The sequence below is a fragment of the Myxine glutinosa genome, chromosome 8 (assembly GCF_964187855.1).
Source record: "Myxine glutinosa chromosome 8, kmMyxGlut1.1, whole genome shotgun sequence".
Lineage (NCBI taxonomy): Eukaryota > Metazoa > Chordata > Myxini > Myxiniformes > Myxinidae > Myxine > Myxine glutinosa.
In genome coordinates, this window is record NC_136268.1 from 94,580,361 (window position 1) to 94,592,567 (window position 12,207).

General features: G+C 45.7%; 1 protein-coding gene across 5 annotated transcripts in view; it reads left to right on the forward strand.

The window, feature by feature from the left end:
- MVB12B (multivesicular body subunit 12B) overlaps positions 1–12,207 on the forward strand; it is a 235,584-nt gene that overhangs the window by 37,086 nt on the left and 186,291 nt on the right. For all 5 annotated transcript variants that reach the window (XM_068124870.2, XM_068124873.2, XM_068124874.2 and 2 more), the window contains one exon: positions 6,419–6,515. In XM_068124870.2, the coding sequence (XP_067980971.1) occupies positions 6,419–6,515 (97 nt within the window). The remainder of the gene's footprint in view (positions 1–6,418; positions 6,516–12,207) is intronic.

The window sequence follows — 12,207 nt, forward strand, 5'->3', positions numbered from 1 at the left end:
GTGATTTCAACTGTCACCATGCGAGTTGGCTGGGTGTGGGTACCGCTCTCACCAGCCATGGCTCTTCAGCAAAGGACTTCTGTGACTCACTGGGACTGACACAATCTGTCAATTTCCCGACCCGGATCTCAGTCAACGGAGCATCTTCTCTTCTGGACTTGGTTATGACTAACTTCCCTGAAAATGTCTGCTGCTCTTCTTCTGCTCCAATCGGCTCTTCTGATCATGTGCTTGTTAAAGTGGACATCTCTCTGACCATTCTCAGAGAGCCTCCTCAGCGTCGACGAGTCTGGCATTTCACTCAGGCCAACTGGCGCGGTCTTCAAGCAGCCATCAATCATCTGGACTGGTCTCCCATCTCTACCGCCTCTGACATCAACTCATCCTGGGAATTCTTCCAAAGTAAATTGCTCTCTCTCATGCACAGATTTATCCCATCTCGTCTTCAGGTGTCATACCCTTCCTCCCGTCCATGGTACACGGAATCTTGTGGTGAGGCTCTTGCCCAGAAACAACTTGCTTTCGTCTCCTGGAAAGCAAATCCAACGGAAGGAAATCTAATTTCCTTTCACAAAGCCCTAAACAAGTGTGTGTCCACCCTCAGGAGAGCCAGGAAACAATATTTCTCCATTCTCAGGACCGAACTCTCTCATCTGTCTCCCTCTTCCAAATCCTGGTGGCGTCTGGTCAAATCTGTTTCTGGTGTTTGTTACCCCTCCATCCCCTCCCTCACCTCAAATGGCCACACGGCTGACTCCGCACGTGAAAAAGCTGAATGCCTCAACTCTGTGTTTGCCTCTAAATCTTGTGTCCAAAACCCATCCCTCTCTGTACCCACCATACCCAGTCGTACCCAGTTGCTCCTGGACTCTCTGTCCTTTCCTCCTGACAAGGTGGAAAAGTTTCTGTCAACCCTCGACTCTGATTCTGCAACTGGACCTGACGGCATCAGCCCACGGGTCCTAAAATCCTGTTCTCCCACTCTTTCACTCCCTCTCTCTGTTCTCTTCTCCCTCTCTTTTGCTCAAGGTCATCTTCCATCTGCTTGGAAATCTGCCAACATCACCGTTTTGCACAAAAAAGGTGCAAAAACAGATCCCAGCAACTACAGACCAATCAGCCTCCTCCCAATTATCAGCAAAGTCATGGAATCCATCATTGCTTCAGATATGAAATATTTCCTCTTCTCCAATGGCTTGATCTCTGATCATCAATTTGGTTTCAGACCTGGACACTCTACTCTGGACATGCTGCTTCTGCTTTCTCAACAATTGATGGAGGTCCTCAATGCCAAACGGGAAATTGGAGCAGTCTCCCTTGACATATCACGTGCCTTCGATACGGTCTGGCACCCCGCTCTGCTCACCAAACTCTCCTTTTGGTATCCATGGGAATCTCCACGCATGGCTGGCGGACTTCCTCTCTAGTCGTAGTCAACGTGTGGCCCTGAATGGGTTTCTCTCATCTCCTCTTCCTGTTCAGGCTGGAATTCCCCAAGGCAGTGTTCTGGGCCCTGTGCTTTTTCTGGTCTTCATCGATGATCTCTCTGACTCTCTTGAAAATCCTCTCTATCTCTTTGCTGATGACTCTACTCTCTGTCGCTCCATTCTTCATCCCTCAGATCGGCTGTCTGCAGCCTCCTCACTCTCTGCAGACCTGGACAAAATCACAGACTGGGCAAACAAGTGGAACATGTCTTTCAATCCTGACAAATCTCACACTCTTACGATGTCTCTCCGAAAAGACCGACTGGACAACCCTCCCATCCACTTTCTGAATAATCCTCTCCAAGAAGTTCTGTCACTCAAGCTTTTGGGTCTCACTATCTGCCATGATCTTTCCTGGGAAAACCACATTTCAAATCTGGCCTCCAAAGCCAGTCGCCGACTGGGCATCCTCCGTCGTGTGAAGTCCTTCCTTGGCACACCCGAGCTCCTCACCACATACAAGGCTTTCATCCGCAGCTCAATGGAATACTGCTCTCCCCTCTGGGCTGGTGCTCCTGCCTCACACCTAGCTCGTCTTCACGCTGTTGAAACCAAAGCATTCAGAATCATTGGAATCTCCCGCGATGAAGCTAACTCCAAGGGCGTCTCACTCACTCACCGCAGGCAGGTTGGTGGTCTTTCCGTCTTCTACCGACTCCTCTCTGGCCTTGCCCCCCCAGCTCTCTCTGGGCTCTGTCCCGCAAATATTCCTACAGGTCGCACAAGATCTGCCTGCAACCCTCTTATGGTTAAACTGCCAAAATCAAGACTCTCTGCTCACCTTCACTCCTTCATTCCTCTTTTCTCCCGCCTCTGGAACAAACTCCCTCACTCTCTTCAATCCCACTCCACCCTCCAGGTCTTTAAAACAGCTGTTCACCACCATCTCTTATCTTCCCCCATCCAAAACCTTGATCTTTTCTACCCCCGCTAATTTCACCCCAATTCCACTTTTTTGAAATACCAACTTCTGTCCTGGAAGTCCTTGGTGTTCTTGTGTTTTATACTTCTCCCTCCCCCCCCCCCTTCCCACGCCTCCTCCCCCCGGGCCCTCTCCCTTCCACGCATCTCCCTGCTCTCGGATGTTGTGTTTGTGTGCTTCCCCATCTCTCCCCATCTTGTCTTCCGCTCCCTCTTTTTGTATATTTTGTTTGTCTGGTTGATTTGTTTGTGAAATAAATGTTAGCTCTTTACGAGCCTCGATTCAGTATACAAAAAAAACAAAAAAAAACCTGCCAGCAATGGGGGTGGCTAAAAAAACCACCGTTTAGAGGCCATTTTTCCCCGCAAAGCGGGGGTTGGCTTTTTTCGGGCACCGTGGTTGTTGTTGTTTTTTGGTCCCCTTTTTGAAGCAATGTTTTACGGCCGGATGCCCTTCCTGCCGCCAACCCTGTTTTGTCGCCTTTTTACGACACACAGAGAATTACCAGTGAACTGGTACTCAATTAGCCGACCTCGGAAGGATGACAGGCTGAGTCATCCCCCCTGGCGGTAATTCAGCGATCGACCAGGATTCGAACCCAGGATCCTTGGATCCTAAGCTGGCACCCTAGCCGCTAGCCCAACACCAGGGCTTTGGCTAAAAAACAAAAACAAAAAAAACCCCACCTTTAGAGGCCATTTTTCCCCAGCGGGGGTTGGCCTTTTTCGGGAACTGTGGTTGTTGTTGTTTTTCGGTCCCCTTTTTGAAGCAATGTTTTACGGCCGGATGCCCTTCCTGACGCCAACCCTTTTTGCCGCCTTTTAACGACAAGCAGGGAATTACCAGTGAACTGGTACTCAATTTGCCGACCTCGGAAGGATGACAGGCTGAGTCAACCCCCCTGGCGTTAATTCAGCGATCGACCGGGATTCGAACCCAGGATCCTAGGATCCTAAGCCGGCACCCTAGCCGCTAGCCCAACACCAGGGTCTAACACCAGGGCTTTGGCTGAAACAGTCAAATTCACTAATTAGGAGGGGTGTCTGCATACTTTTGGTCATGTTGTGTATATTCATCTATTATCTCCATGTGTGCCTGGCAGCTCCACCACAAGCCTTAGATCCTGTTAAAACAGGCTGGAGGTAAAGTGATTATTTAGTCAGCTATTTCATAATTTCAGAATAAGTTTTCCCGTAATTACCCCAATTAGTGTTTCGGATGAGTGTACAGATCGACCCTTGTCTTCCTGCCAAACCTCCATGTTAGTTTAGCCAGTTGTGTGTGGTACGAGTCACTAAACGGGCTCACCCCATGCTGTGCCATCCCAGCAGCGGGGTCAAACTATTCTGCCTCCCCTTTTTCTCTCTCTCGTTTTGTGTTGTCCTTTCTATGTGAATGTGCTTGTATAAAATTTAGTTTTAAGGTTGGGCGTTGATTTTGTACCTGTCTAGAATATGTGGTCCAGCAGGTTCCTGTCTATCTCACTTTCACATTTTTATTGTGTCCCTCTCCTTTTATAATTAAACTCCCAATATTTTCCTTCACATCACTGTGGTTTTTGGGATGAGATTACACCTGCAGCATCCATAAATTATCGTGTAGATATACAATTGTGCCAAAATATTGGTGCGCAAATGAAATAAAATGGTCATATTTACTCTGCTCGTGGCCTGGTATACACGTGTAATCACGGTTTTAAGTCAATACTCATCCTGTGGAGTTTACCTCTGATGGGACCTCGTCCAACTCCTTCGGAAAGATCAGTTCGGTTACAATATACAGTCAGACCCCGACATTCGTGCGGGATACGTTTCTGGAAAATGCCGTGAATGTGGGGGCATTGTTTGAATGGGGGCAAATAAATATATATATTTTTTACTACATGGTCTAGGCTTGTGGAAGAGCTTTGACAGAGAACAAATCATGACTCAATTTAACAAAGAGAACAGCAAGAGAAAGGGGAAATACCAACAGCAGGGTGGAGGGAGAAAATAGTCAGAGACGGACAAACAAGGGATGCAGGTAACGATGAGGGGTAAGGGAGAACGCAAAGGGTGGACAAGATGGATACACAAGCAAAATGTTTTGGAGGGGTGGGGGTGGTTTAGCAGGTGTAGAAAAGATTATGATTTTGGATGGGGGATGAATTTAGATGGTCGTGGGCAGCTTTGTTGAAGACCTAGAGGGAAGAATGAGATTGGAGAGAGTATGGAAGGGGTTCCACGGGTGGGAAAAGAGGAATAAATGAATGGAGGTGAGTAGTGGTTCTGGATTTAGGCAGTTTCACTAGGAGGGGGTTGCTGGTGTACCATGTACATCCTGCAGGTAACTGACGGTGGAAAAGCATGGAGAGTGCAGAGGGTGCAAGTCATGACAAGGTGCCACCAGGTTTTAGAGGGAGACAAATTTGAAAGGTCATTCTTGAGATTGGACAGATGGTGTTTTCTGGCTCTCCAGAGAGTAGACACACACTTGGTGTGAGCTTTGTGGAATGATCTGAGATTGTCTTCGGTTGGATTTGTCTTCCAGGAGGAGAATTATTTCTCTGTGGTGAGAATGCAAGTTATTTTAAAGTAACATCCTCACCACAGGATTCAGAGTGCCAAGAGCAGGAGGATAGGTAAGATAATTGAAGAGATGTGATGGAATTGTGCATAAGAGAGAGCAGGTTTCTGTAGAATAATATCAGGCTGAATTGATATCAGTAGCGTAGCGGTCAATATAGGAGATCAGTCGTGATTTGTTTAATTTTTTTTTTTTTTTACTGCGAATACACAAGGTGTGAATGTCGAAGCAGGTCACATTCTATGAACTGAATATGCGGTACCACGAATGTTGGAACCATGAATATTGAGGTCCGACTGTACTCCACTGGGATTTTTGTCATGCAATTGGCAATCAAAGTGCCACTTTATTTAGCAGGACTTAAATTTGGCACTTTGTACTTAAATTAACTTAACTTTGTACTTGAGACAACTTTTGGCAAAACTTTGGCACTTCTGTGCATAACACTCAATGTACAACACCTTCATTGAAGCATGCAGGTGGATCAATACAAGTGTGGGGCTGCATCTCAGCTATGGGCATTGAAGATTCACATACAATCAAAGGTACACTGCTGAAAGATACAGGCCGGTTCTAGTCCATCATGCCAATCCTTCAGGAGCATGTCTCACTGTTATGTGTGAGGATTCATCTTCCAACATGATATTGACCCCAAGCATATATAGCGAAGATGGTGAAAAATTATCTGGAACATAGAAGAGGCTGATGAGCAGCCATTAAGATGTCGTGGCCTTTACAAAGTCCAGATAAGAAAGTCATTGAGATTATATAGGTAATGGCAACAAAACATCTTGAATGAATTATGGAAAGTGCTGTAGGATATTTGGAACAACATTTCACATTCAAATATATATAAATTGGGTGGAAGCATGAAAGCAAGCAAGGTATCATCCTCTATAATCTATATAAAGCAAAGGGCTCACATACCAAATAGCAATGAACTGAACAAAGTATTCCTTTTGTATGTGCATCGTATAATTTGAGAAGTTGAGAAGTTTGACTTCTATGCACTTTTTGAGAAGTGTCTGTTTGTTTGACTTTTATGCACTCCTGAACCGCTGTATAGAAGGAGTTCAAAAGTGGTTTATGCACTGGGGGTGTGAGTGGGTGGGTTTTAGGCAGTAAAAATAAATAAATCAATAGTTCTAAAGTTGAAGCTGGGGGAAGGACCCCAGTTCATTCTATGTAAACGTGTCACTTATAGCACTGCTCCAGGTGGGTTTAGTATGGCAAGACCACACCAGTCATGCTAAAATACACCAATTCTGGGGGAAGTAACCCACATTTCTTTCTTTTTTTTTCAAAAATGTGTGCAATATAACTCTGTCCTACTATAAATAACTGTGTGATATAACATATGAATTAAATCCTGGTTCCGCCCCTGGTGGTCGACTGGTATTTTGCTCTGTTCTGTATGTTTTATATATCATTGTGTTGTGTACAGGGCCATGTGGAGAATGTAGTGGTCGATGTGAAACTTGTTGGAGATAGGGAAACCCTACCAGTGGGATTTGTTGCTGTGCAGGACACACTTGATACTAGTGAGTATCTGCTTCTTTGCTCCTACAAGGTTTCATTCTGAGCAATCACATATTATCTATTTGTTAATGCATCCTGCCAACCTTTGCTAAGCAGGTGGATTTATTTGTGTATCTGTTGATAGTGTTGTACGTACCAGTCAGAAATTATGATGCTTCCTCATAATTATATATGCTCGTTGCTCAAACCTTGCACCTTGCACTTTGTACTGGATAACCAGGGTCTATAGTGGCATGGCCTAGAGGTATGCACACTCGCATCTAAGCTGTCTAGCCTGGGTTTGAATCTTGGCCCAGCTATAATCTGTCATCCTGATGTTTCACAGGTAGGGTGATTCATTAATTTGTGTGCTATTCCATCAATTCATAATGGATATTCAACAGGGTGCCCCATCTGCCAGATTTCGTTGGACGCTAAAGATCCCAAGGTGTCCTTCACGAAGAGTAGGCCAGTTATCATGGGCACCATGAACAAATTACAAATTCCTGCTATAACTACTCCTGGAAGGCAATGAAAAACCAACCAGTATAACTCATGCTAATAAACTCCTTTAGCAGTGCTGACACTCTGTAACCGAGTATGGCACATCATGATGATAGTGGCATCAAGACCTTTCATTAAAGACAGACAAGAGTTTAATTATTGACCCCTCATGTCTGCATGCCATTGCATATGGGTGGAAAGATTGCCCAATTGTACATGGGTGGAAAGATTGGGATGTGCCAGAAAATCCTGTGGTGCCAGAAAACCCAAACACTCCACTCATTTCTACTCCTTTGTCCCCTTTTCTCCAAGCTATGGAAATGTTTTTTCCATCTGTGGAATCACCTTTCCATGTTGCTCCAGTCTTTGCCTCCCATTGCTTCATGGCTGCAGTTCTCTTCAATCTCGTATTGCCTCCCATTTCCATTGATGATCTTTAGCCCATCCGCCCACACAGCAGGAGATAGGGCCTTGCAATAGCTTCTGTCTGTCCAGAAAATAACCCTTTTGTTTTGCCATTTGAGCTTTTGTCATCAAATTTTCAACATACACCTTTGATAAGAATATGGAGATGGCTAATTAATAATTGGGTCAAAATGTCAAAGGGCAAAGTCACAAAAAGAAGAGATAGGCCTTATTAGCCCGTCCGCCTCGCGTCGGCATGAGATGGCCAGGTTTTATAGTCCGTCACCCCATGTTATTTGTCAGTCCGTCCCCCCATTGTTTTTTTTGTATAAGTAGTCGAGGCTCATGGAAGAGCTAGTACACTGAATGGATCAGGATGTAACAGGACAAATGGAACAGTAGAGAGAGGAGGTAAGGGGTGTTTCAAAACCAAGAGCAGAATTGAAGGCTAAGATAGAGGGAGACTTTGCCAAACAATGTGTATGGGGAGGAATGGGGGCAGGAAAGGACAATATGGACACAGAAGGAAACTCACAGGAGGGAAAAGATGGAAATTTAGAAGGAGGAGAGCTTAGGGTGGGGGTAATGAGGGTGGAAAAGATCATGGTTTTAGATTGGGGATGACTTGAGATGGTGGTGACCAGCTGTCTTGAAGACCTGGGGGGAAGAATGAGATTGGAGTGAATGTGGAAGTTTCTTCCACAAGTGTGGAGAAAGAGGAACGAATGAGTGGAGGTGAGCAGTGATCATGGATTTGGGTTGTTTCACCAGAAGGGGATTGATGATGGACCGTGTGCACTCAGCAGAAACCTGGAGGGGACAAAGCATGGAAAGAGCAGAGTGGGGCAAGACCAGGGAGAAGACGATAGAAGACAGAGAGATCACCGATTTGTCTGCGTTGGAAAAGTGATAGGCCCAAAGACTCAGCTTCAGCACAGGAGATTCCAATATGATCTTGAAGGCCTTACTTTCCAAAGCATCAAGCTGAGCAATATGTGAGGCAGGTGAGCCAGCCCAGAGGAAAGAGCAGGACCCCATTAATATGTGGATGAAAGCCTCGTTTGTAGATGGATAGGAGTTCAGGTGTACCAAGGAAGGACTTTGTATGATTGAGGGAGCCCAGATGGCGACTAGCTTTAGAGGCCAAATTTGAAATGTTGTTTGCCCAAGAAAGATCATGGCTGATGATGAGACCCATGAGTTTGAGTGACTGAAGTTCCTCAAGATGATTGCTTAAAAAGTAGAAGGGAAGGTTTGCCATGTTGTCCTTTTGGAGAAAGAGAAAGAGAGAGAGAGAGAAAGAGTGAACTTGAGAGTGTGAGATTTGTCTGGATTGAAAGACATGTTCCAAGTATTTCACCAGCTTATGATTTTATCAAGATATGAAGAGCAGGAAGAGGCTTCAGCCGGTCTGTCTATCTGAAGGATGAGGAATGGCACCACAAAGGGTGGAGTGATCAGCAAATAGATAGAGAGATCATTAATGAAGATCAGGAATGGGACTGGTCCATGAACACTGCTTTGGGGAATTCCAGCCTTGATCGAGAGAGAGGAGATGAAAGGATTTCATTGAGATGCACACATTGGCTATGAGAGCAGAAGTTGTCAGAAAGCCATTTTTGGTGTTGGCCTTGCATGCCATAGGTAAAGAGTTTGGAGAGTAAGGCGGGATGCCAGACTATATCAAAAGCACGAGATATGTCCAGAGAGACATCCATTGTTTGGGTGAGTAGAGGCAGCATGTCCAGGGCAGATTGACGTTGTCTGAATTCAAATTGGTCATCAAAGATGAGGCTAAAGTGTGTGTGTGTGTGTGTGTGTGTGTGTGTGTGTGTGTGTGTGTGTGTGTGTGTGTGTGTGTGTGTGTGTGTGTGTGTGTGTGTGTGTGTCCAGGCCATAACGCTCTTACACATTTGAGCTTTTGTCCTCAATTTTTCAACAAACGTTAATGAAAATATGGAGAAGACTTGATAATAAAATTAACATTTTTCCTTTTATAACACTGTTCCTTTCCTATCCCTTCTCCGGGCGCTGCAGGATGTCATCGCCGGGCACCCATGGGGCTCAGGGATGACACACGCTGGAAGGGAATACTCAGTTTTCACTCCATTTGTTTGTTTTCTTGTTTTCTTTCTTTCTCTCTTTCTTGTTTGTTTGTCCGGACGATATCTCAGCCATCCTTGAACGAGGAAGCTGAAATTTGGGCACAATAGTGAGCAGGTGCTTTGGTAAAAACTGTATTTTTATTTTTTGATCAATCAATTAATTGAAATGTTTGCATTTAATTGATTAATTACTTAATTATTATCAATTTATTAAGTACTTATTTATTTTATTTCTCATCTGGACAATATCACAGGCACCTTTTGAGTTAGGAAGCTGATATTTGGACATGACAGTGACCAAGTGATTTGGCTGAAAAGGGTATTTTTATCCTGCACTCGCGAAGTGAAAATCAGAGTTAGGCATTCGGTTGCGTATGTACGTGTGGCGTACGTGTCTGCATCTTTAAAATTCATTTTCTTGGCAACCTTGGCAACGTAATCTTCATTCAATTGACACGTAATTTTACCACAGGAGCACCTCCGACTGTATAATTTTTTATTCACTCCCCCCTCACCCCTCCCCTTCAAAACTGCCCCTCACCCCTCCCCTTCTTATCTCCCACCCCCCCCCCCCTACTATTTTTCTCCAATTCTACGGCCTCCCCCCTCCTCCTCAAAGCTGCCTCCTCCGCACTTCCTCTCCCTTCCATCACATACCTCCCCCACCGCCAACCTTCGACTTTGCTCTGTCCCCCCTCCCCCCTCAAAGAACACCTCACTGTGTCTCTTCCCATCACCATCAAACCTTTTGTGCCCTGTCCTGTACCCGATGCTCCCCCTCCCTCTTCCTTAACGGTATGGACCTCAAACATCCAGGGCCTTCGCTCAAACCTGATTGATCTCTCCAGACAGGTTGCTTCTGACAAACCAGACGTAATCTGCTTAACAGAAACTTTTCCCCTTCAAGATGTCTCTGATTCCTTAGTATCTCTTCCTGGTTAGTCCCTCCTCCGGGATGATAGACCTGAGCCTCGTCCTGGTGGTGGGGTTGCTATCTTTATCAAAAACTGTCTTCCTCACCCTCCTTGCACTGCCCTCTCTCCACTCCACCCCCAGGAGTACCTCTGGCTACGGCTTCCTCTCCGCTCCCACCTTTTGTTCATATGTGTTCTGTACCGTCATCCAAACAGTGATGACTCCATTTACATCTCCCTGTCTGACAACATGGATCAACTTCTATCCACTCATCCCAACTCTCTCTTCCTCATATGTGGTGACTTCAACCCTCAGCAAAGGACTTTTGTTACAAGGACTTTTGTGCAAAGGACTTTTGTGAAAATGGCACCTCAGCAAAGGACTTTTGTGACTCACTGGGTCTGGCACAATCTGTCAATTTCCTGACCCGGATCTCAGTCAATGGAGTATCTTCTCTTCTGGACTTGGTTATGACTAACTTCCCTGCAAATGTCTGCTGCTCTTCTTCTGCTCCAATCTGTTCTTCTGATCATTTCCTTGTTAAAGTGGACATCTCTCTGGCCATTCTCAGAAAGCCTCCTCAGCGCCGACAAGTCTGACATTTCACTCAGGCTGACTGGCACGGTCTTCAAGCAGCCATCAATCATCGGGAATGGTCTCCCATCCCTACTGCCTCTGACATCAACTTTTCCTGGGAATTCTTCCAAAGTAAACTGCTCTCTCTCATGCACAGATTTATCCCATCTCGTCTTCAGTTGTCATACCCTTCCTCCCATCCATGGTACACTGAAGCTTGTGGTGAGGCAGTTGCCATGAAGCAACTTGCCTTCACATCATGGAAGGCTAATCCAACTGAAGGTAATCTCAGTTCCTTTCACAAAGCTCAGAGCAAGTGTGTGTCTACCCTCAGGAGAGCCAGGAAAAAATATCTCTCTACTCTCAAGATTGAACTCTCAAACCTGTCTCCCTCCTCCAAATTCTGGTGGCATCTGGTCAAATCTGTTTCTGGTATCTGTTCCCCTTCCATCCCCTTCCATCCCCTCCCTTACCTCAAACAGCTACACAGCTGACACCGTACGTGAAAAAGCCGAATGCCTCAACTCTGTGTTTGCCTCAAAATCTTGTGTCCTGAAGCCATCTCTCTCTGTACCCACCTTTCTCAGTCGAACCCAGCTGCTACTGGACTCTGTGTCCTTCTCTCCTGATAAGGTGGATAAGTTTTTGTCAAACCTCGACACTGGACCAGATGGCATCAGCCCACGGGTACTAAAATCCTGCTCTGCCGCTCTATCTTACCCTCCCTCTGTTCTCTTTGCCCTCTCTTTTGCTCAAGGTCTGCCATATGCTTGGGAATCAGCCAACATTACTGCTTTACACAAAAAAGGTGCAAAAACAGATCCTTGCAACTACAGACCAATCAGCCTGCTCCCAATCAACAGCAAGGTCATGGAATCCATCATCGCTTCTGATATTAATTCCTTCCTCTTCTCCAATGGCGTGATCTCTGATCAATAAATTTGGATTCAGACCAGGTCATTCTACTCTGGACATGCTGCCTCTGCTGTCTCAACAATGGATGGAGGCCCTCAATGCCAAACAGGAAATCAGAGATATCTCCCTTGACATATCATGTGCCTTCGATACAGTCCGGCACCCAGCTCTGCTCACCAAACTGTCCTACTATGGTATCCATGGAAATCTCCACGCATGGCTTGCGGACTTCCTCTCTGGTCGGAGTCAACGTGTGGCCCTGAATGGGTTTCTCTCATCTCCCCTTCCTGTTCAG